Source organism: Rosa rugosa, chromosome 2 (assembly GCF_958449725.1).
Source record: "Rosa rugosa chromosome 2, drRosRugo1.1, whole genome shotgun sequence".
Lineage (NCBI taxonomy): Eukaryota > Viridiplantae > Streptophyta > Magnoliopsida > Rosales > Rosaceae > Rosa > Rosa rugosa.
In genome coordinates, this window is record NC_084821.1 from 68,802,906 (window position 1) to 68,826,828 (window position 23,923).

General features: G+C 37.7%; 3 protein-coding genes, 2 long non-coding RNA genes and 1 pseudogene across 6 annotated transcripts in view; 3 read left to right on the forward strand and 3 right to left on the reverse strand.

Moving 5' to 3' along the window:
- Positions 1 to 3,652, forward strand: part of LOC133731382 (katanin p80 WD40 repeat-containing subunit B1 homolog KTN80.2-like) — a 7,854-nt gene extending 4,202 nt beyond the window's left edge. Inside the window, exons 11-18 of the mRNA XM_062158767.1 lie at positions 82 to 162; positions 247 to 500; positions 847 to 972; positions 1,331 to 1,405; positions 1,521 to 1,633; positions 2,131 to 2,247; positions 2,333 to 2,401; positions 3,079 to 3,652. Coding sequence (XP_062014751.1) covers positions 82 to 162; positions 247 to 500; positions 847 to 972; positions 1,331 to 1,405; positions 1,521 to 1,633; positions 2,131 to 2,247; positions 2,333 to 2,401; positions 3,079 to 3,139 — 896 coding nt within the window. The 3' untranslated portion in view covers positions 3,140 to 3,652. The remainder of the gene's footprint in view (positions 1 to 81; positions 163 to 246; positions 501 to 846; positions 973 to 1,330; positions 1,406 to 1,520; positions 1,634 to 2,130; positions 2,248 to 2,332; positions 2,402 to 3,078) is intronic.
- Positions 3,653 to 3,891: 239 nt separating this feature from the next.
- Positions 3,892 to 5,030, reverse strand: LOC133729690 (secretory carrier-associated membrane protein-like). The gene is made up of 5 exons (XM_062157256.1): positions 4,948 to 5,030; positions 4,726 to 4,793; positions 4,521 to 4,569; positions 4,265 to 4,330; positions 3,892 to 4,154 (listed from the first exon to the last, which is right to left on the reverse strand). The coding sequence occupies exons 1-5, from the start codon at positions 4,954 to 4,956 to the stop codon at positions 4,092 to 4,094; spliced, it is 255 nt and encodes an 84-aa protein (XP_062013240.1). The 5' UTR covers positions 4,957 to 5,030; the 3' UTR covers positions 3,892 to 4,091.
- A 6,686-nt stretch (positions 5,031 to 11,716) lies between these two features.
- Positions 11,717 to 13,067, reverse strand: LOC133729691 (uncharacterized). The gene is made up of 3 exons (XR_009856463.1): positions 12,895 to 13,067; positions 12,670 to 12,734; positions 11,717 to 12,547 (listed from the first exon to the last, which is right to left on the reverse strand). It is a non-coding gene; the product is annotated as an uncharacterized LOC133729691 (long non-coding RNA).
- A 704-nt stretch (positions 13,068 to 13,771) lies between these two features.
- Positions 13,772 to 16,029, forward strand: LOC133731383 (UDP-rhamnose/UDP-galactose transporter 3-like; annotated as a pseudogene).
- Positions 16,030 to 16,951: 922 nt separating this feature from the next.
- LOC133729696 (pre-mRNA-splicing factor sap145-like) lies at positions 16,952 to 18,905 on the reverse strand. Of its 2 annotated transcripts, XM_062157259.1 has the most exons (7): positions 18,744 to 18,905; positions 18,262 to 18,354; positions 18,077 to 18,163; positions 17,741 to 17,843; positions 17,560 to 17,645; positions 17,363 to 17,386; positions 16,952 to 17,236 (listed from the first exon to the last, which is right to left on the reverse strand). In XM_062157259.1, exons 2-7 carry the CDS (start codon positions 18,298 to 18,300, stop codon positions 17,162 to 17,164), a joined length of 414 nt encoding a protein of 137 aa, XP_062013243.1. In that variant the 5' UTR covers positions 18,301 to 18,354; positions 18,744 to 18,905; the 3' UTR covers positions 16,952 to 17,161. The 2 variants fall into 2 exon arrangements, with proteins under 2 accessions (XP_062013243.1, XP_062013242.1); XM_062157258.1 differs by having other exon boundaries at positions 17,102 to 17,236; positions 17,363 to 17,645.
- Positions 18,906 to 19,715: 810 nt separating this feature from the next.
- LOC133733388 (uncharacterized) lies at positions 19,716 to 22,097 on the forward strand. The gene is made up of 2 exons (XR_009857672.1): positions 19,716 to 21,475; positions 21,702 to 22,097. It is a non-coding gene; the product is annotated as an uncharacterized LOC133733388 (long non-coding RNA).
- The last annotated feature ends 1,826 nt before the right edge of the window (positions 22,098 to 23,923 follow it).

Consider the following 23,923-nt stretch of genomic DNA (forward strand, 5'->3'; position numbering starts at 1 on the left):
TCCAGTTACTATTTCATTCATTCTTTTTTAGTTATTTTTATTCTTTATTTTTTAAGTTTTTAACATTTCTATTGTGAGTAGTGACTTATTTTGTTAATGTTTCAGGAAATGGATCCCTCAATAACAGCAAGGAAGTGAGCCCCATTAAAGTTGTCAATGGAGGTTTGTTAATGCTTACCTTACTTCTAGTTCAATATAACATAGTAGTGGATGCAACTTGATTTCTTAAGATTCCACTTTCGGCAGTTGCCGTTGTACCAGGAAGGACTCGCACCCTGGTTGAGAGATTTGAAAGGAGAGAGAGATTTAGTAGCAATGACGATCAAGCAACTGGCGTATTTGGTCCCGTGATACCTGAATATCAAGCAACCAGCATATCTCGTACTGTGATACCTGAAGATCAAGCAAGTAGCATATCTAGTCCTGTGATGCCTGAAGATCAAGCAACTAGCATATGTAGTCCCGTGATACATGAAATGGATAAAACATTCACCATGCAGGTATCTTCTATTCCTAAACATCGCTTTTCTAAACTGCAACTGTCCATGGTAGTGGCATCGAGAACATTTGAAGTTTCAGTTTCCAATTAATATAGAAGAAGCACTGCAATACAAGCTTCAGGCTGAAAACGAACACTTAATCAGATCATGTATTAATGAAGTTTGTTTATTTTTAACTTATATGGTATTGAATATATGATCATATATGGTATTTAATATATGAAGTTAGTATACTAGCTTAGACCTTTAGAGAAATGCAGAAGAATAAGAACCTTAATATTAATTGTCATGTGCATATCGCTATTGTATCAATCTGGAACATGATCTGTATTTCTTGTTTGGTTAGCGAGAAGAAGAACCTCAAATTTCTGGGAGGCACATGTCATCTGCAAACAATGATCCTGCTGAAGATCTGGTGCAAACTCATGATGCATTCCTAAGTACCCTTCGATCCCGCCTGACAAAACTGCAGGTACATATATCTTTTGGTGCATGTTCGTGTCATTCATGAGTAATGACACAATCTGTTACTAAACTTTTCTGAAATAAAGGTTTTGTTGAGACTGCAACCTAATAACGATAACTTTACCACATAAGCTTGTAAAGTGTTGGAAGCCTGTATTTTGTTTTCAGATTTGCTCCAATCTAGTATTCTATACTAATGCGTACTATTAATGGCATGTGAATTGCTTCCTTTATTGTAATGATTTTACGCTGGACTAATGTATAGGTGCAATGTCATAGTATTGCATATCTTTCTCTGCTGTGATGAGTCATATTTGAATTACTTGAATATTTCTCTGACGCTGCCCCCTTTGTGCAAACTGCAGGTGGTGAGGCATTTTTGGGAACGAAATGATATTAAGGGTGCTATCAGTGCTATCAGAAAGCTGCCAGATCATTCGGTGGGTATTTTTTGGATAATTTCGTGTGTTACTTGTACTGATTCCGGTGGTCTTAAAGGTCTGGTGTTTTTCTCTCCATATTTGGTTTTCTAATAATGATCTGATCATGGTGCAGGTACAAGCAGATGTGATTAGTGTTCTCCTGGAGAAAATGGATATTCTGACATTAGATCTCTTTTCGTGTTTGCTGCCTGTGCTTCTGGGCTTACTTGATAGCAAAATTGAGAGGTAACTATTTAATGGATGAGATACTCTTGAGTGTAGGAATTTTTGGGGGAAGTGGTAAAAATCTGACACATGAGAATTGCTACTATGTATGGTTAATAGTGAGTACTGACAGAGGAACGAAATTACTCTGCTAACTGTTTCCAATAATTAAGGACGACTCCATTTTAATATGGGAGTCAGATTGTAGCTTCCTAACGTTTTTAGATGATATGATTATAGAGAGATTACCTTTGAAAGAAACTAATATTAAAATGAGGCCATTAGGAGTTTTAGTCTTTTATACTATTTCTTGGGAGAATTTATTCTTGATGATATATTATAAATACCATTTTGAAATCTTCCTGACCAATAAGAGTCATGCAGTTTAATACTTGAATTGAATCATGTGCATGTTGATATGGTCTTCATGATAAAAGGTCTATGTCAAATTCCCATGATGGTATTTTTGGTGGTGGATTGTGTTTCTTACAGAAATTTATAATTTTGCAAATCTACAGGCATGCAAATGTGTCATTGGAGATGCTGTTGAAGCTAGTAGCAGTCTTTGGCCCAGTGATACGGTCTACCATTTCAGCACCTCCAGCGGTCGGAGTCAATCTTCAGGCAGAGCAAAGGTATTACCACACACTCTTCTTGTAAGTCGTGAATGAATGTCTCACCGTAAAACAAGTTGTGATTCAATATTTAATTTGATTACAGGCTGGAGTGCTGCAACCAATGCTCTGTGCACCTGCAAAAGATCCAGAAAATTCTCCCAGTCTTTGTAAGGTTAGATCCTGACACCAATGATGTGATAGTAGACTTCTATAATAATAGTTCTATACAATTTTGTGAGTGATTTTGGTTTTCCAACTTGCACTCCGCATGTAACTACTTCCAAACTGGAGTGCAAGTGGTAAAATTTGTTGAAAAAAAGTGGAGTGCCAAAATTACTCCGCAGCTTCTTCTAAAGGTATCCTCAATCCACCAGCCTTAAGGATGTCCATGTGGATGGATGTTCACTTATGAGCCCATGTGAGTATAATGGCAAGCAAAATCCTGCCCTTGTATGAGAATTTATTCAGCAGAACTAAGTTCCAAACACAATTCTCCACATGCACACAACCCATTTTGGAGGTGGAATGACCCTTTTGTCTAATGAAATCATGCATTTGTAAAAGTGACCAAATCATACCCCTTCTTTTCTGCTGAATGAATGATATGTAGTAGAATTTCCCATTAAATTTCTGATATTCTGATCTTATTCTGTGCACGTGTAAGTTTTGGAGGTGGAATGACCTTGAGGAAATATTTGTTGCTATTCCTTTTCAATTAGATGGTACAGATAGTAGCTATTCGTTTATTGAACATGTCGGGTCATCACTTTCATTTGGACATAATTTCTTTTCTAGTTGAAAATATAGTAATTGACGCTCAGAAAGTCTATCCTGTTATTTTGTTTGTAGGAAGGGGGGCGTGCTGGCAAGATGTGCTCTAGAATTGAATCTAATTCTTCAAGAGTCATAACAGATACTGTCTGTCAGAACTGCAAAAAGGTGGCTTCGCTGATATAATGTGTAACAGGATTGCATACACATTCATCCCAAGTTACAGTTCCTATCACAATTGTCTCAATGCTCTCTACCTCCTCTAGTCATACGCCAAGTCACTTAATATTGATAGACTAGAGCTCAGGAATTTTGTGAGGCAAAGATTAAGCAATATCAGTCTTGCCTGAGGAGCTTGAAGACAGTAGTCATCCCTTCCTAGAGTCATCTTCGGCATTACTTAATATTGGTATACTAGAGCTCAAGAATTTTGAGGAGTCTTGCCTGAGGAGCTTCAAGACAGGAGAAGTGATCCCTGCAGTATTCGCGTTCAGGCATTGCGCAAATTCTCCTGATTTTGATGGTCTGATGTGGGAGATTGCAGTTTGTGTCTTCATTACCATGTATCTAATTCTTATATATGTATGTACATTGCAATGTAGATCCTTCAATGATATAAATATAAAAATTAAAAATATATGTTCCTTCAAAACTTTGCGATTCTGGGACATGAGTTTCCTATTGGCATCTAGCTAACTGCATTGCCTTTAGGATGCAATTAGCTTCACAGAGGAGAGCAATACTTAGGATACTGTAATGAAACAAATTAATTACAATTAAACAACACTGGCATTAATAAAGGAAGTGAGTGAGTGAATCCAAGTGCCCTACACCTTCCCTTGCTTCTGTTGCTTCAATCATTTAACTTGCCATAATTTTTGAAAAAGTAACTTGTGCAATGAGATCTCTTGTGTAATATGTAAAATCAATAAGTAAAGGCTCGAGCAAAACATCTGTATCCGCAAATCCTGTAGCTAAGGGCCTATACAATCTAGATCAATACAGAGTCACCATATTTTTTCTTCTGAATACATGTTTCTTTGCCTTATACTGCTGCGCTCACCAACTTGTCTGCTGCCCTCACCAACTTGTCATGCTCCCTTACGCTTCATTTGAGCAGCTTTACCACTTCCCGGGACGTACATGTATACTTGCTGCACATGTAAAGAGAAAAAGGTGTGAAAAGAAATCAAGAAGCAAGTGCTGCAACAGAACCAAAGATAATGCATATCATTTCTTGACAATTTGACAAGGAGAACAAGACCTGAATAATCCAGATGCTAAGCACTGATTCAAGACAGAACATGCCGAATCCGATACAGTAGAACAACTATACACAGAACAAATTCATCAGTATCAGCCATCAGATCTTAATACTATAACACGATTATGAAAACTACAAAATTATATATGCCAACTGCTTATAGGTTTTGTACACCATTAAAAGAAAAGAAGGCATCTCAGATGAGTGAAGGGTACATGGACAGTCAAATGATAAGCGGACTTCTATATAGTCTTACCCTAACCAAAGCATGATCACTTCGAATATCAATTGCAGCCAGAATGCCACTGTTCCAAAAGCACACAACAGGTAAATCATAAGTAGATAAACAATGTTCAAGCATATTCCCAATTTTAATTCCTTAGGCATCCACTAGTTATACAATTTTATTGTGTATAAATCTGTGCAATTCAGTAATCAAATTAATGTTTCGAGCGACATACATGAGAGATTTTCCTTTGAACATTATAGGGGGAGCACCCGCAGCAAAGATGCAGAAGCCAATGTGGATCTGTACGGAAAAGAAAATATAAGTAACGGGCTATGCTAAAATTCCTGGAGTAAACTGCAAACCTACATTGCAACAAGAAATGTAGGACAGCTTTATCAAATAGAAATCTGAGACAACAAAACCTAATACAAAAAGAAATCTGAGACAACATTACCAAAAACATGAAAAACCATCTGTATTTCAAAGCACTCTCAGACCTGCAGGAAGATTAAATGAAAGAATACCAATCAATAGCACAGCTAATGCATTATTCCACTTGCTTTCAAAACTTACGCATGCATTAGCATAAATTGTCAGGAGAGAGGAAATTCTACAATGCATGTATTACTTATTTGAAACACATTGATTGATCATAACTAACAGAACATAGTGTCATATTGCAACATGTTCACTCTGAGAACAGTTGCTTCATTATAGTCTAACACAATGTCCAAGCTTCAGAGAATTTCTTTGTGGCTTATTAACAGGGGAATAGTAAAACTGGAGCTTGGTAGTTAACAACAAAAGATATCAACAACCAAATTTATCACCAAGAGAAAGTAATACCTGAACACACGGCAAAAAGGACGGTACCACAACACATAAGATCCAGGGGCCCCAGCAATGAAATATATAACCGCAAGGAACCAAATTTTCACCCCTATACCAACACGAGGAAATAATCAATTTCACCTAACTCGAAACAGCAGATCCAAAATTAATATTCAAGCAATTGCAGGACAGACACAAAGTATATCTTTGTACTCACCTTCATAGATTCGTATGTGACATTAACGGTGCGTTTGGATGAGAAAAGTATAAAATTCGTAGGAATTTATAAATGATGGAATCTTTAACTCCATCAATCTAAAATTCCATTAATTGCAATTTCTATTGTTTGATTGCATCTATTTAGGATTTGAAATGTGTAATAAATTAAGAAAGTTTAAAACAAATAAAAAGATAAAATAGAAAAAAGTCTTGTTTTGGAAATAAAAATTGAATACTGCAAAGGAATAGATTACGACTTCAGTCTCAAAATAAGGCCATCCATCAAAGACAACAACCCACATATTCAATTACAATTAACAGTTAAACTAAAGTCTAAAAGCCTATGTAAGCGAGCTGCAGCAGACAACAATATCATCAAATCTCAAAATAAGGCCTATTAGTTCTTCTAAAAAAAACAAGGCCCATCAGTTCTCATTCTTCTTTCCCCAGCTAAACCATCATTTCTGAGCCGCCTCGGCCCTCTCCTCAGCCTTCACGGCCCTTCCCTCAGCATTCACGGCCCGCTCCTCCTCCCTCACGGCCCGCTCCTCCTCCCTCACGGCCCGCTCCTCAGCCTTCACGGCTCGGTTCTCCGCCAGCTCGGCCTGCTTTTTCTCGTGCACAAATCGACGAAGATCGAGGCGGTGCGCCTCGGCCTGAATGGAAGTTGAATAGGAAGAGATACCCAAGCTCGCAACTCCGACAACTCCCACAGCACTAAACCCTAACCCTGGAACAGGAAAACTCCATTTGCGGGCTTTAGGCTGTTCAATAACCATCAGCTCCCTTCCAGCGGCCGCCGCCGTACAACGTATTATGATTACTTAAATATGACTATCATATCATGACAATTTTCTCTACGCTCAACGTTCAAGTTCAAGAGCACTAGGTCTATGATTACTTAAATATGACTATCATATCACGTTCCTCATAAGGTGAAAATAAAACTTATTAGGATTTCTAATAATTCATTTAATTTCCTGATGAGTCAAACTGAATTTAATTCTTTTTTGGGCCCCCCTCGGCCCACTTCCTTCTCTATGTTGAAATAGGACTCCTTAAAGAATTAGGCCGAAAAAAATAGACACAAAGGATGAGATACTCTAGCAATTCACCATTGAGGAACGTGACAAAAAATACTCGTATTTTTTGTGCTCTTGACAAAAAATAGACACAAAGTATCTCCTTAAAGAATTGTTTCGATTTGATTTACATAATATTATGCATTGCTACGAGCAAATTGTTCTGCACATTTAATAGTTTAGATTTCCCCATTTAACCTACAAAGTACCTCTTTTCATCCTGTATTCAATTCATCAAGTGTTTTGAATTTATTAGGTTGGTTTGTGGAATATGAGTATATGTGCAGCAAAAATTGCTTAGAAATTCCAATACATGCAAATCAATTATTACAAAGGTGATTGTTTATAAGTATGCCCACCAGGCGCGTATGACAAAATGCTCACTGTACTGTGCAGAGAGGTGGAGAATGCTTAACAACGATTTTGAAGGAGATATTGCATCAAGGAACAAATGTAGACAATTCTGTTAATTTTCGGTTTGTTCTGAATATACAGCTAAATCTGGATATTGATTGTTGTTCCAGTTTCTTCTTCTTGGTTGATTTGCAAGATTTGACATAAAGCTAGCTTGTGTTTGATGTGCTGTTCTGAAAATTGTTGCAAGATTCTTATGTGACATTAACGGTGCGTTTGGATGAGAAAAGTATAAAATTCGTAGGAATTTATAAATGATGGAATCTTTAACTCCATCAATCTAAAATTCCATTAATTGCAATTTCTATTGTTTGGTTGCATCTATTTAGGATTTGAAATGTGTAATAAATTAAGAAAGTTTAAAACAAATAAAAAGATAAAATAGAAAAAAGTCTTGTTTTGGAAATAAAAATTGAATACTGCAAAGGAATAGATTACGACTTCAGTCTCAAAATAAGGTCATCCATCAAAGACAACAACCCACATATTCAATTACAATTAACAGTCAAACTAAAGTCTAAAAGCCTATGTAAGCTAGATGCAGCAGACAACAATATCATCAAATCTCAAAATAAGGCCTATTAGTTCTTCTAAAAAAAACAAGGCCCATCAGTTCTCCTTCTTCTTTCCCCAGCTAAACCATCATTTCTGAGCCGCCTCGGCCCTCTCCTCAGCCTTCACGGCCCTTCCCTCAGCATTCACGGCCCGCTCCTCAGCCTTCACGGCTCGGTTCTCCGCCAGCTCGGCCTGCTTTTTCTCGTGCACAAATCGACGAAGATCGAGGCGGTGCGCCTCGGCCTGAATGGAAGTTGAATAGGAAGAGATACCCAAGCTCGCAACTCCGACAACTCCCATAGCACTAAACCCTAACCCTGGAACAGGAAAACTCCATTTGCGGGCTTTAGGCTGTTCAATAACCATCAGCTCCCTTCCAGCGGCGCGGGCTTTAGGCTGTTCAATAACCATCAGCTCCCTTCCAGCGGCCGCCGCCGTACAACGTATTATGATTACTTAAATATGACTATCATATCATGACAATTTTCTCTACGCTCAACGTTCAAGTTCAAGAGCACTAGGTCTATGATTACTTAAATATGACTATCATATCACGTTCCTCATAAGGTGAAAATAAAACTTATTAGGATTTCTAATAATTCATTTAATTTCCTGATGAGTCAAACTGAATTTAATTCTTTTTTGGGCCCCCCTCGGCCCACTTCCTTCTCTATGTTGAAATAGGACTCCTTAAAGAATTAGGCTGAAAAAAATAGACACAAAGGATGAGATACTCTAGCAATTCACCATTGAGGAACGTGACAAAAAATACTCGTATTTTTTGTGCTCTTGACAAAAAATAGACACAAAGTATCTCCTTAAAGAATTGTTTCGATTTGATTTACATAATATTATGCATTGCTACGAGCAAATTGTTCTGCACATTTAATAGTTTAGATTTCCCCATTTAACCTACAAAGTACCTCTTTTCATCCTGTATTCAATTCATCAAGTGCTTTGAATTTATTAGGTTGGTTTGTGGAATATGAGTATATGTGCAGCAAAAATTGCTTAGAAATTCCAATACATGCAAATCAATTATTACAGAGGTGATTGTTTATAAGTATGCCCACCAGGCGCGTATGACAAAATGCTCACTGTACTGTGCAGAGAGGTGGAGAATGCTTAACAACGATTTCGAAGGAGATATTGCATCAAGGAACACATGTATACAATTATGTTAATTTTCGGTGTGTTCTGAATATACAGCTAAATCTGGATATTGATTGCTGTTCCAGTTTCTTCTTCTTGGTTGATTTGCAAGATTTGACATAAAGCTAGCTTGTGTTTGATGTGCTGTTCTGAAAATTATTGCAAGATTCTTATGTGACATTAACAGTGCGTTTGGATGAGAAAAGTATAAAATTCGTAGGAATTTATAAATGATGGAATCTTTAACTCCATCAATCTAAAATTCCATTAATTGCAATTTCTATTGTTTGGTTGCATCTATTTAGGATTTGAAATGTGTAATAAATTAAGAAAGTTTAAAACAAATAAAAAGATAAAATAGAAAAAAGTCTTGTTTTGGAAATAAAAATTGAATACTGCAAAGGAATTCGTAAATGACATCTATTTTGGTGGAAATTGAAGCGAGAAATTTAAATAACGAATTCCTTCGTTTTTTTCCGCAGAGAAATTTAAAATTCCAATCTGATAATGCCAAACGAGGGAATTGGCTTTTAGGAATTATGAAATCCTCACTTTCAATTAAATTCCATCATTTTTTCCCTTATCCAAACACACTTTAACTTCTTTGTCTTTTCTTTGGTTTTTGATTGATTTGCAGGCCTGAATCGGAACAGATGAACCCATCATAATGTGAATCTTTGAGAGTACTTTTGGCTATAGTTATAATGTAGTGAGGATTTTTAATGTTTGTTGAGACTGTTTTGTACCTTAATTGAATGGGAATGCTGCCTAAGAGAATGAACTTGTCAATATCTATTTATGTTATCTGATGTTTGGTTTAATATAGTTTATTTGGTTCCATGTATTTTCATGTATGATGGCCCTCTATATATATGTTATCCAATACAACTAAGATGGCCCTCTATAAATCTCAAATCACACTCGGCTTCTTGCAGAACTTGATAGAACTCAGATCTCTCACGTTTGGCAAAAACAATTATACCCTAACCCACCCTAGTCATAGAGGTTCAATGACGGAGACATCAAACCCGGAAACAAAAATTACGCCGCATCCTTGCTTGTTTAAACAATTCTTTTGCATTTAGGTTCAATGATGTCTAGATGAGTAAGTGAGTAAGAGTGACAATGAATTTTTAGTCGCGGGCAACCACGAAAAATTTGTAACAAAATAAATGCGTTAAGGTAGTTCAAGAAATAGCTAAATTCATTGTGAAGAAGAATGTTATCTTTTTTTTTTTTTTTTTTTTTTGAAATAGGGCCAGTATGGCTGCCCTTAAGCCTTGACCATTAATGAAACTTCAGAATACATGGGGGGGACATGATACCTGAACCCCAAATTACAATAAGCATAAGAAGAACATCCCGAGATAATAACGAGAGTCTTCACAAAACATATGTATTCTAACATGCACCAATTAGCGAAGAGTGCACATTTGGCTACTCTATTCGCTTTACAAAGGTGATGACATACCGGAAAGATATTGCTCACGCGGAGCCATAATTTACTAGTACTATCAGCTTTCCCACTATGTTGCCACCGGAAAACTAATCCGGTGACACTTAGTTTCATCCTGCTACAGAGAGGTTGCGACCATTTGACTAAACAAGGAGCTCGCCGCCTAACCAGAGCAGACAAGGCACACAAGGTGTGCAGTCCGGGACAGAGCCCACGTCGCCCTACCACAACTCGATAGGGACTTATTACCGGCATTAAGCCACATCCTACTAAAAGGAAAAACCATAATAAATAAAGTAAAGAAACATCACCATTAGCCCAATATGGGCCCAGAGTCAGGGAGTCACGGTCCAAGTCCACAATCGATCATCAGTATTGAGAGAACAGTCCAAAGGCCCAGCCCAACCTTCATCATCGCTGCTGCCGCCACCACCGCCACAGGTCGCTACCGCCATTGTTGGAAAAACACGGCCACCGGCCCACCACCAACATCGCCCACACAACCCGATCTGGAGTCTTCCTATCCAAACATGTCCATACCAGATCGAAATTGCAACCAGATCCAAGCGCAGCGACCATGGTAGATCGAAACGGCAACCAATCCAAACTACTAGTAGCGATGCCGTCATCACTACAAGCCGCAACCGCCATAATCGAACGCCTCCCCAACCTGATCTGAAGCCTCCCACTCCAAACATCACAACCGGTACCTCTCCTTCTCCAAACCGGATCGAACCTGCAACTAAACCACACTCCGGCAGCCATGGCAATCCGATCTGATCCCACACACCGATTAGCCCTTCGACCCGCCTACTTTCATCTCCCACAACGAAATACACTCTCCCGTCCGCCATTGAAGCTCTCAACACCATTAATTGATCTCTGAACCTAGCAACCAGACCCCAAACACCACACCAGGCCAACAAGAAAGCGTATTGACGGTGGCCCGTCCGACGACGACGTCCAAGGGACGCGTCGCCGGACGAACGAAGGGAAGAGATTGATTTCCTCGAAGAAGAATGTTATCTTTATTTAGGTTGAAATGCGTCATGAAGTTGATATAAATGGTGATTTTCTTTGATAAAAATAAAATAAAACGAAAACATTTTTGTAAGAAATTTTGGAGATAGGAACCTGTATTTTATAGTCGACAGTAAACCCGACCCAAACATAGGAGAGAGAGAGCTAGAGAAAGGATGCCCCTCTACGATGATGCCCATTAGGGCCACGTCTGAGGCAGAGCTTCTCTCTCTAAGTGTTAGAGAGAGAAAACATATCTGAAACCTTCTTTTCTAACGGAAATTGGCCGTTGATATAGATGCAAACCGTTCGTTTCTTTCCATTCGCTATTATCTTTATTACTATTTCGCTATTCTCTTTCTTTATTACTATTGCTAAATCAAATGGCCGTCAAAGGACTCATTCACTCTTAGGAATTATTAAATCCGAAAAAAGATTGGTCTGATGTATCATGTAAATTTTTTGAAATGTAAAAATCAAATAATTCTCTGTGGTGGACCAAAATATCTCTCATTTCCCCCTCGAATAAACTCTTATTTTTGGTTTCCAAAGAAATGTTGTTATGTTGCCTTGAACGGTGCACGAATCCTTTGAATCCGGTACCAACGGGTATCTTCCCTCCTAGAACAACGTTCTCTTTCAGACCTTTCAACCAATCGAAACGACCCCGGAGGGCAGCTTTTGCTAAAACTCGAGCAGTTTCTTGAAAACTTGCTTCGGATATGAAATTTTGAGTATTTAGAGATGCTTTCGTTATTCCTAATAATATGGCTCGGTAACAAATCACTTCTTCTAAAGCGCGCCCCGTTCGTTCAGCTCGCAGCAATCCAATTAGTTCTCCGGGTGAAAAAACATTAGACATTCCATTTCCCTCCCCCTCCTCTCTAGCTCAGATCTTGATCCCTCTAGATCAAGATCGAAGGCTTGAGAGTTGGGGGCGGCCCCTCTGTTTGGGCTCTGTCCCTGTTTTTCCGTTTTTTTTTTTCATTTTCCATTGTTTTAATTTTCTGGTTTTAGCTCAGTTCATCTCTTCAGTTTGAATCTTCCAACAATGAGGCCAAGATCCTTGCTGCTCTCCTTCCATGGTCATCCCTATACCTCCCTCACCTTTGTTTTTCTTTTCCTTTTCATCTGGTTTATTGGCGATATCGTTTTTCTTGGTGAATGGCTGCAAATCTTCTCCTATTCCTTCTCTTTGAGCAGTTTCCCCCTTTTTGGGACAAGGAAGAATACTTGGCTGCTAGCTCGATCCGAATCTCTTTCAATAAAAATTGTAGAGATTCGGATCGAGCTACCCGGATCTGAAACTGTAGAACCCACAGAATCTGCAGAAGATAAAAATTGATATTAGTTGAAAACTAAGAACAACAAATAATTCAATAAAAATTGTAGCACATAAAAATTGGAAGTACAATAGTAAAAACAGGTTTTGCTTTAGAAATCAAACCTGTTCTATTTGTTTACAGTACAACTATGTATTCTGAGATTAGCAATACAATTCGAGTTTCACAGCTGTTCAAAAGTAAAAAAAAACATCAGAATAGAAAGCCCAAATATTCAACAGATGATAAAAATAAAAAAAACATATCAATTCACAATCAAAAGCTTCTTACATGAGATCTATTTCGAAATAACAAAAAACACAGAACGATTCAAGCCACAAATCCAATACCTTGCAACCGGTCTATTGTCACCGAGATCGTCTCCTTTCCTCTCTTCTTTCCTCTCTCTTCTTTCGCTCTTTCTGATGTTGATGTAAACCACTCAATTCCCGATCGTGATACCTATCCAACACTAACAAAAGCAAGGACGAAATCGACTTTTCCACCAGCTTGATATTCTCCTCGAACATTGAGTACAAACACGCCTTTTCCAACTCTAATGAACAGTGTAACAGTAAACTCACCCTTTATATATAGAATAATAATAGTACAAGTTTCACTCCAAGGTTAAATACCAAAAGAAAAAGAGAAAAGTTTCACTCCAAGCGGAGCTAAGCTTCTAAAAATATAATACATCCCCGGCCCACTTCCTTCTCTATGATGGGACTAGGACTCCCTAAATAATTAGGCCATAAACCCCACTTCATTGTTATTTTTTTTTTTTTTTCCAGATTACTGATATAATTCTTTTTGAGTCTTTCATCGTTAGCAATCTTCTTTGATTCTTCTTTTAGGCAGCGTTTGTTTCATCGGATTAGCTATCTTAACCTTATCCTTATCCAATTTTGTATCAAACAACTGATAAGATTAGGATTAGCAGCTATCTTAACCTCTTACAAATCCAACCCTATTCAAACAGGTTAACTAATCTAATCCTATCTTGTGTACCAAACGTGGCCTTGGTCCGATTAATTTTGTGTTAAAAAGTCCAAGTCTTTACATATTCATTTGTTAATCAACTGTTTCTATTTTAGTTTTTTTTTTTTATTCTCTTCAACCTGTTTCTATTTCAACATTGAGGATAGGACTCTTATGTGACATTAACTTCTTTGTCTTACATTTGGTTTTTGATTGATTTGCAGCGTTGGATATCCGTAAGCTTCGCAAATGAACCCGAGTACTTCTGGCTTGATGTAATTATAACTACATAAGTGTTGTGGGGATATCTCATGGCTTAGTTTAGACTGTTCTGTTTTGTACCTTAATTTTATGGGAATGTTGTGTAAGACAGTAAACTTGTCTGGATAAGTATCAAAATCTATCTGATGTTTGGTTTAATTTAGTTTTTTTTTTTTTTTTCCTTTTCTTTTTGGTTTGGTGTATTTTTACATATGCAGAAGATATCGTGTATATATCTCTCTTTCTGGGCCGGAGGTGAGAGCATAGCCTGCACTCTGTCTCTACCTCCCTTTATTTTATAGATTGGGAAAAAAGCGAGAGGGAGGGAGGGAGGTTTTTGTTGATCAGCTTGTTTTGAGAGTTTCCGATGTGGGAGCATGGGGTATGAATATTGTGAGCTCCATGGGCATTATCATGGCCAACAAGCAGCATATGCCTCCCGCTCGCTTTGCTTTTGGTTTTGCTACAACTTTGACTGAGAGCCACTTCTCTGTTACTGCATTGGTTGGTTTCATATCGAATGCATCTGGGTACTCAGCATCGAAACATGTTCCTCATTGGGAACTTATTTGGTTCTCACTTGTAGCCAATGCCTCAATTACAGGGATGAACTTGAGTCTCATGCTTAAACTCTGTCGGCTTTTATCAGATATCGAAGTTGAGCATGATTCCGGTGGTCTCTGTGATCGAGTGGATTAATGGTATGGTAAAAATTTCTCAAGGGAAGTCAAGATTGCTGTGGCAGTGGTGATAATAGGTGTGGGCATATGTACCGTCACCGATGTTAAAGTTAATGCCAAAGGTTTTCTCTGTGCTTGTGTGGCCATCTTGTGTACATCATTACAACAAATTTCAATAGGTTCATTACAGAAGAAATACTCAGTAGGCTCTTTTGTTTGCTCAGAAAGACGGCTCCAATTCAAGCTATCTCCCTTCTCATTCTTGGTCCATTTGTTGTTTACTTTCTTACTGGAAAATTTTTAACAGATTACAAGATGACGTCTGGTGCATTTGCTTTCATAATGCTCTTTTGCTCCCTAGCAGTATTCTGCAACATCAGTCGGTACCTCTGCATCGGAAGATTCTCAGCCGTGTCATTCCAGGTTTTATTCATTTTAGGCCACATGAAGACTGTCTGTGTCTTGACATTGGGGTGGCTTCTCTTTGATTCAGCGCTCACATTTAAGAACTTGATGGGAATGGCTCTTGCAGTTGTCGGCATTATAGTTTACAGTTGGGTTGGAGGCTGAGAAGCAAACTAGGACATCCCTGCTAAGCACTCTCACAGAAGATCTTCCGCAATTCCCTCATTCAATGGTTTCAGTCTAGTAGCATGTAGAAACTAGAAACCACATCAACTGGAAAGGTTATGGAAAAAAAAAAAAAAAAACACAAAACACAAAATGCTACTAGACGGGAAATAAACTTTAACAGCAGTATTGGACGGATGAAATATCACACACCTGCCGCAATTTTACAGTAGAAATATAAGTTTGTTGAAACTATTTGAGTAGTGTCAATAGAATATGGGCTTTAGCTGCTGGTTATTAGAGATCATACCCCAAAAAGGTTAATATCACATTTTCATTACTATCCAATACAACTAGGACGCAAACACCACTGGCCCTCTATAAATCTCAAAACACACCCTGCCCAAAACGTCTACATCTATCCCTGAATGTCGTCTGGTACCTGTTCACTTCCCCGCTATTCTTGTAACCGTCACCTGTAATCTGCTTGGCTTCTTGCAAAACTTGATAGAACTCAGATCTCTCATGTATGGCATCTTACGTTTCCTCTTCTTCGACTGAAAACAAACTTAAAAGATCTTATTATAATTTTATGGAAAACAAAGGTAACTGAAAACAAACCTCACCCGAGAGGCACACACCACCTCCGCAACCACGTCACTGAAATCCTCTCGCTGACTTCGCAGCTTCTTCTCCCCCCTTGCTTGTTCACACCTGTGGAAAACATTACAAGGCATAGTGGAAAAATTTGAAACTCAAAGTTACTTTTCAGGCAAGACGTTCTCCATAGCTTCTAACTCTTCAGGTTGTAGTAACATCCACTTTATATGCTTTATGACCTCTCAGAATATCCATCCTTTTAGATTGCTACCGACAACACGTGTTAGTCGTTAAAGAAAGTGTCTGCCATCGTACTTACTTGGTATAAAGGTCTTTCAGAGTTTCAGGCTCCTTTCTCTGCTGCTTGTGAAGGTCAATGACATCAGGTTTCTCATTGCCAGTGGGAGTACTGAGAAGGAAGTGCGGAAGTTTGTTAGAAAAATTGAACAACTCAGAAAATTACCTCAAGTGCAAATGACCCAAGGAAAAAAGAGTTCTCTCAAAATTACCAGCATGTTAAACTACAAAGGGAACTACAAAATAAGGAACTTTACAAGGATATTAAAACAAAATGAAAATGGGAAATAAACAAAGATACCTTGAAAGGCTATCTAGTATCTACAGATTGGATCGAGCTCCTCTGCATTGAGAAGCCTGCAGTTTTGGTGAAGTTCATTAAATCCTGATCTCTAGGATCATCCAATGGTTATGCAAAAGCCACGTCAGCTAACATTAGATTGTTAGTTGCCTTCCTTCTTAAATCAACGTTAGGCTGCCGTTAGTCCGTTAACTCTCTCAGAAAATTCAAGAATTAATCCAATAATCCATCGTTTTTTCCCCCTGAATGATGAACTGGATTTGGAAGCCTCAATGAAGAACGAATGCTAAAACTCTCTCTCCTCTGGTCCTTTCTTTATCTCTTCCCCAATTTCTATCACGAAAAGAATTTCAGATTTGAATTGCAAGATGATCTGGTTTTTATCCCTAAAACTATATCAGTTAATCATTAAGAGGGCTCTTGAGATTCAAATCTGCTTGATGTTTTCTTTGTCCAGAAAGATAAGTTTTGAAGAATTAAGAATTTAATATGATAAAGAAAAAAAAAAAAAAAACTTAACTGGGGTAGATTCTTCTCGCTTATGTAATGATGATTGCGTATTTGATTGCAATATATCTTGGAAAATGGCTGGAAAGCAAGGTATCTAGGTTCCCTTTCTCTTACTAGGTTATCATTACCTGAAAGAAGTTTATGAACAGTTTTATTTTGCACCTTCATCTCCCCTCTCTGCCCAGAACGCAGTTGATTGGGAATGTTCAGTTTTTTTTTTTTTTTTTTTTTTTTTTTTGGGATTCTGAAGCAGTTTAACGACACCACAGTTAAGAAGGAAATACCCTAGATATATTTGGCAGACGTGGCTCTTTCCAAAGACATTAGATTACTTGGAGGAAGGAGATTTTATTAACTTCACCAAAACTGCAGGCTTCTCACTGCAGACGAGCTCGATCCCTACAGATTCAATACCATCTTCTAGATCTTCGCCCTCCATCGGTTCTTCCTCTTCTTCCTCTCTCTCCAAATCACCCCAATAGCAACTGGCTCTTCCTAAATTTCAGAAGGAACAGAAATGTAACGTTATATAATATGCAAATGATACAGTCTAATGCCAATTACAACTTTGTAGGCGCCATTCTACTAGTGAAACCTGATTGTCCAAATCACAAGCCATACCTCATAATTAGGCTGATCTTGTTGCTGAACACCAAACACGTCGCCATACAATGGTTGGCCATAGTATTAAGAAACCAAAGAAAAGCTGTTAGTAAAAAATCAATAATTGAATAAAGAAGTTTAGATCCCGTACATATGATAGAAATGCCGAGCACTTCAAAAAACTTCTTAAACAGAGGCTTTCCACAGCCACCTACATGATTACCAAAGCTAGCTCCGGTGGGGATGGGAGCATTCAGTCCAGGGATTTTCAAATGTGGATATAATGAGGGGGACCATATCTCTGGAATAGAAATACAACAGTTAAGACAATACCAAGCATTAACATACGGTTCAAAAACCAGAGCTAAAGAGAACAAAGGATATTTGCTGTTTCACCTGCATATTTAATGAGACATGGCGGAGGAGCACCATCTGGCATACCAAGTGCTTCTTTCAGTTCATATGACAGCAATTCTGGCTTCATCTCTCTTAATTTTACCTGAAAAAAAGAAAAAAGAAAAAAGGAAACAACATCAACAACATGAAGTTGCACTTTCACAAGGAAAAATAGTACAATTATAGAAAAAGGAATTATTTGCTTGAAGTGTTTTCTTCATTTACTTGGCTATGCATGAGTACTCCATCATAAGAATGCAAAAAGACGAGTAATAAATTTTACCAACACCAGAGACATATTCTTGAGCAAGAATATTATTGAAGCACGGATAATACCTCAAACTCTTTCCCTTCATGGTACAGATCACCAAGTGTTGTGAGCTCTGGCATAGTTTGGTAGTTGAAAAAGGCATCATGAAGAACCTAAAACACAGATAGCCATAATCTTATTAATAAAACATTACATAAGAGCATTAAAATAAGAGTCCAAAGACTTGATGCCAAATATATTGAAGGCAAACCTGATAATCAATATCTGTTTTGCCCATCTTTGGCTGCATACATTCTCGTTGCACTTGCTTCGACTTCTTACTATCTTCTTTTTCAATGTATGCCTGCAGTAGACAAACAAATATCGAAGTGGGCATCTTTAAAAAGTTCAACCCTGCCAGATAAAGAAAGGAAGAGCACAAAAGAAACCACAATTATATTCTAGCATGCATGTATGCCAAAGTTGCCTAGTTGTTGCATTCAAAACCTATCTAGGTAACTAACGCAAGTATGGTACATCAGATCAATGTTATGCATGATTGCTTCAAATAATACAGAACAGAAATGCCATTAATGACTATGGGAACTTTTAGAATGGATACTAGCAGCTGTACGAACCACGTGTGGATGACCTAATTATAACGAGTTACACAGACAAATTACTTAAATATAACAAGCAAATAGGTGACCTAAATAGGAATAATCAAAATAAAAAGCCCCATGACCAATTTACCTGTCTAATTTTATCAATTCCAGTTGCAGCAATGAAATCAGGAAGCTGAAACGGTTGTTTTCCGGTACCACGTTTACCCTGCAAAATGAATCCAGTCTGTATGAGATACCAGTAAAATAGATCTACTCTCAAATCAGCAGTCTAAATATATTAAAATTATAGATGAGCGCCGACACTGAGCATTATGGGAAGGCCTCTGAAAGTTCAAAGCAGATACACCAGCACCTTTAAAATAAATAAAAAATGTACATTATGCTAAGAATATCCCAAAATAGGGGCCCTAATTATGCCTTGATCACGAATCAACACTAGAAGATACATAAAAAGATGAATCAATCAAGGGTGCCTTTTGCCAAACACCTACAAGTCCAGGCTCCACAGTAGCCACACTGCTCTCCTGCAATAACCACGTATATAAATATAAAAGAAACCTCATCGACGTGATCTTCCCATGCCCTATTTCCTAATCCTATCAGGTTAACCATACCCAATTAATCATGCATCCACGTTTTAATAAATAGTTTTAACCGGCCATAACAAAATCCAGCATGATTAAAACCCTTGACATTCGTTTTCATTACTTCACTAGCAGCTTCATATAGAGTATAGACCACACAAAGCGAGCGAACAACGGTGACGTCGCCGGCGGTGGCCTGAGAAGCTTTCCGGTTTTTCTTCTGCTTTCTCCCTCCCCTCCAACAGTCAATTGGGCTTCTTCAAGAGGGAATTAGTAATTAATATATTGGATTTGGGGGGTTTTGCTTGGCTTGGTCAAGGAAGGAAATCATGGGGATTGGCACGTGCTAAGACGCTTTGGGCCTTATCTCGCCCAGTATTGGAGAACCTGCGAAATTAAATGATGCCATAGAGAAACAAAAGATTTCTTAGAATTGGGATTTTTATGGACTTGTGTTGGGCCCTTTAACGGAGTAGTTGTAGATTTGGGGCCCAAGTATATCTGAGTCAGGATATGATTAGACTGATTTATGGAGAATGGTTTATGTAGCAAAATGGTGCTTCCCACTTCGACTAGCTCTGTGAAGCAATGGTTGAAGAAATCTTGTATTCCTTATGTCCCATAGGGCAGGAGGTTATTAGAGCAATATTGGGTAGGACAGCCTATTGTGAATTTGTACTAGTGATTTTGGGGAGAATGTGGTCGATTCATCAGGACATGGGTTGAATTCGAATCCGGGTTTGGAGGTCCAGAGCAATGGGAATCCAGAGAGCTATATGGGTTTGCAAAGTGGTGATTCGAGCTGTTGGAATGGGAGCAATGGGTGGCCTGACCTTGCCATTTACACCCCACGTTCAGGTTTTCAGTAGATAATTAGATAATGCTTTTCATATATATTAGTCTATGATATAATGTTTCACACTGGAAACTATGATTGCGTAGAGAAATGGAGCATGAATGACTCTTTAGGCTTAATGCTAAGCAGCTTTAAGCTTTTAATTTTAGAATTTTCTGAGGTTATAGAGAGGGTGAGAAACACCAAAGTCCACAGAGCCATACCAAAGTGTTCCATATGTAATGGCTTGTTTTGTTCTCTTTTGTGTGGTTTTTGGTTGTATATGATGTAACTTAAATATGAATGACCTTTTCTTCTTCTCTTTTACCTTTTGAGGTCCCCCTTTTATTGAGGGATATGACATCCGAGCAGCCAAAGTTGTATCATGGCTTGATGGTATTGGATTGCAGAGTGAGAAACAATGAAGATCCTTGCTGCATTTCACCTTATGGAACCAACCTGATGAACTTGCCATTGTCCAAGGCATGTAGCAGTTGAATTTTGGGGCCTCGAATTTTTTCTCGCCTTGAGCCTCCAAACTCACAGGGCCGGCCCTGAGTGGTTCCTGATCGCTGGCCACCCTACTTGCACTTGCAGAGAAGAGAATTGTACGGAAAAGAAAAAACAAAAACTTGCAATAAATTATATCAATCAGATCCTGGCCCTCTGTAAATCGTCAAGGCCTGTATGAGACCTTGAATTAAGATCGATGGAAATTATACCTTTCGATGAAGTTGTTGATGAGAAAATGCGTCAACGCATCAGTTTTAATGAGTATTAGATGAAATCGAATGACGAAAATTAGTGAAGACCAAATCCATGCTTGTGTAGAGTCCAGAGCCGAAGACGTACAGCAAAAGAAAAAGAAAAAATCAGACAACAAGTCTGCATTCTGCAGCTAAGAGATGCCTTCTCTCATGATATGATATGTATTGATGGCTGACTGGGTAGGGTTGGTATCATTGGTTCTCAGCCGTTGGATGCCTGAGATTGCCAGATTAGGTAAAAGAAATATGTATGGCTCCAGTTGTTGGAAAACGCACTGGTTGAAAAAATATTTTACAGCTGAGTTTGTTACTAGAAGAGGTCAAATCGATGGCTAAGTTTGGCTTCTCGATCTTCTCAACAGTCAGCTGCCTACATCTTGGATTTATAACAAACTACGACCAGAAAAAAGAAAAAAAAGAAAGAACGCAAGTGAGTGAGACATGAGGATTGTGCTCCTTTCCAGCTTTACTTTTTCCTTTTTTAAAGACTAAAGTTAAAGAGAAGAGCATGCATGGAGCTTCTGATGATCGGCAAGCTGCCGTTCCAGAGGCTTGTGAGGGAGATTGCTCAGGATTTCAAGATCACCAATCTCCGGTTAATTCCAGAGCAGCTTCAGGGAGGCAGCGGAGGAGCTAGAGAGGCTTCACTTGCTTCGTTTCTCCTAACTGTGAGGTAAACTTTTCCTCTTTTGCGTACATGAACAACGACGCGCGAGTTGTCGTCGGTGGTGCGGATTGAGATGCAGAATTAGCAAGCTTGTTAATATGAATACTTTCAAATTGAATAAAATAAGAAAAATTCGCTTGTGGGTGCTGCTTCTTGAACCAGAGAGATGAGGAATCATGGGTCATCTCTCAAAAGAATGAAAAACCCAACACTGATGCTGGTTGTCTCTCAGTGATGGAGCGGTACAGGTAGGCGGTCATGTTCGAGCCACGTGGTTGCCATGCTATATTTTTAAGTTTTGACCTCACGCTGCCGGTGTCCATGCGCTGACGGACGGTTGGATCATAATCATATAATGCAATTACGGAGGGCAGAGATTTAGAAGACAAACCTTAAAGCAATTTGTGTGGCAATATTGCTATTAGGTTTGTTTTCTTTTCAAGATAGTTATGAATGATTGATACCTGTTTTGGGATGATGGGGTTGGCTTCAAACTCTGCATATGTCAATTATGGTGTTCCAGTTTGGCCAAGGCACATGACAATCTTTTTTGGGTTTGGTTGTAGCTGGAAGACTGTTCTTGTAATTGGAACTGTATGCTTTATTGTTTACTGCCCATTTGCATTGATTTGTTGTTTTGGCTGAGTTTAACTGGGTTTTTATTAATTGAAGATGCTAATTGGGTCTTCAACTAGAAATCAAATCATGGGTTATTTGCATGTAGGTCTAACACTCTAACTTAAGAGTGGGAAATTAGAATCTAGTAGTTTCTGATAGCAGCCGATCAATATCTCAGATGATCAGTATAATGTTGGAAATTTTATGATTTGAAATTAAAATATACTTTATTTATTTTGGGGGTTATTTTCATTTTGTGTTTTTTACTCTATTTATGGTTTAACGGTTTTATGTTTTAAATATATGATTATTATTTGACCGTTATATGGTTAATGAGGCTATTGATGGTCATGGTAATGTGGCCTATATAAGGGTATATGGTTAGAGTTGAAAGGCATATGGTTGGAAGGCATGTGTGGTTGGACATATTGTCGGATATGAAATGTCGAGATGGTCAGATAAATATGAGGGATATCGTGAGAACAAAAGGCACTCCACCATCATGCAACCACTCTAGCACAACAAGATAGTCCACTTCCATATTATACATATATCTATTTTAAATATACACCATTTTGAGTGCACGGGTGATTAAGGTTCAATGGAGCTTCTTAGCTTCACGACGGAGCTCGAAGAGTTGTTGTATCTTGGGGGAAGTTCTTCATTCAACCCTATGCAGTAGGGGACAAATCTTCTCTTAGGACAGTGCGTTTTGCACGTCTCGACTCGATAAGTTTTCCTATATAAAATCTATATATTATATTATTTTCCTACTTTATTTCATTTCCTTATCTATATTTTCATTCTTATTTTCCAAGATATTTTCATATTATTTTATTTAAATTTTACAGAAATTCCGTCCCATATTTTTTACAACAATTTAAGAGAAGATTCGAGCGGAATTTCTGACAAAGACAGAAATTCGAGGAATCTCATTCAATATCACACATTTGGCTTCTTCTTAATTTCTCAACTTATGAATACCTTAATATTTTTCTTCCGATTATTAATTTATATTGGTCTTGAATATGCTAATTGTATTTTTCTTTGCATGTACTAATAATTAATATCAACTAACTCTTGATAGGAAAAATCTCTCAAAGGCTAAAGTTGATGGAGGAATTAGTTACGCAATATACATACACTAGCATTTACCATGATGAAGGAATCCTGAACCACTTCTACGACATAACCAACTTTTGTTCGGTAAGAAATATATATATTTTGCATATTATCATTTTGTTACAATTATATCAATTGTGGCATATATATATATTCATATTTAATGCATATGAGTTTTTTGCATACATATGCAAATTATAAATAACAAATTACATATAAGTTATTGACAAAAAATGACTTAACAAATACATCCACTAAAGATTGAATTAAACATATAAGGACTAAATCTTACAAATAAGGACAATGTGCTCTCCACTTGCCACATGTCATGAGTTAATTTACTTTTTTATCCTTAACTACTTCTTTTGACTTCTAATCTCTTTACAAGGATTAAATTTTACAAATAAGGACAATCTACTCTCCACTTGCCACATGTCATGATTTAATTTATTTTTTTATCTTTAACTATTTTTTTTTACTTTTAATCCCTTTATATTACTTTTTTTTTTAGAATAATCAATTTATGTTTTTTTTTTTTCTGAGAATAATTCATTTATGTTACTTTTTTTTTTCTGAGAACAATTTGTTTATGTTACTTTTTCTTTTTTTAAGAACAATCCGTTTATGTTACTCTTTTTTTTTTTTTTTTTTGAGAATAATCCATTTATGTTAATTTTTTTTCTTCTGAGAACAATCCGTTTATTTTACTCTTTT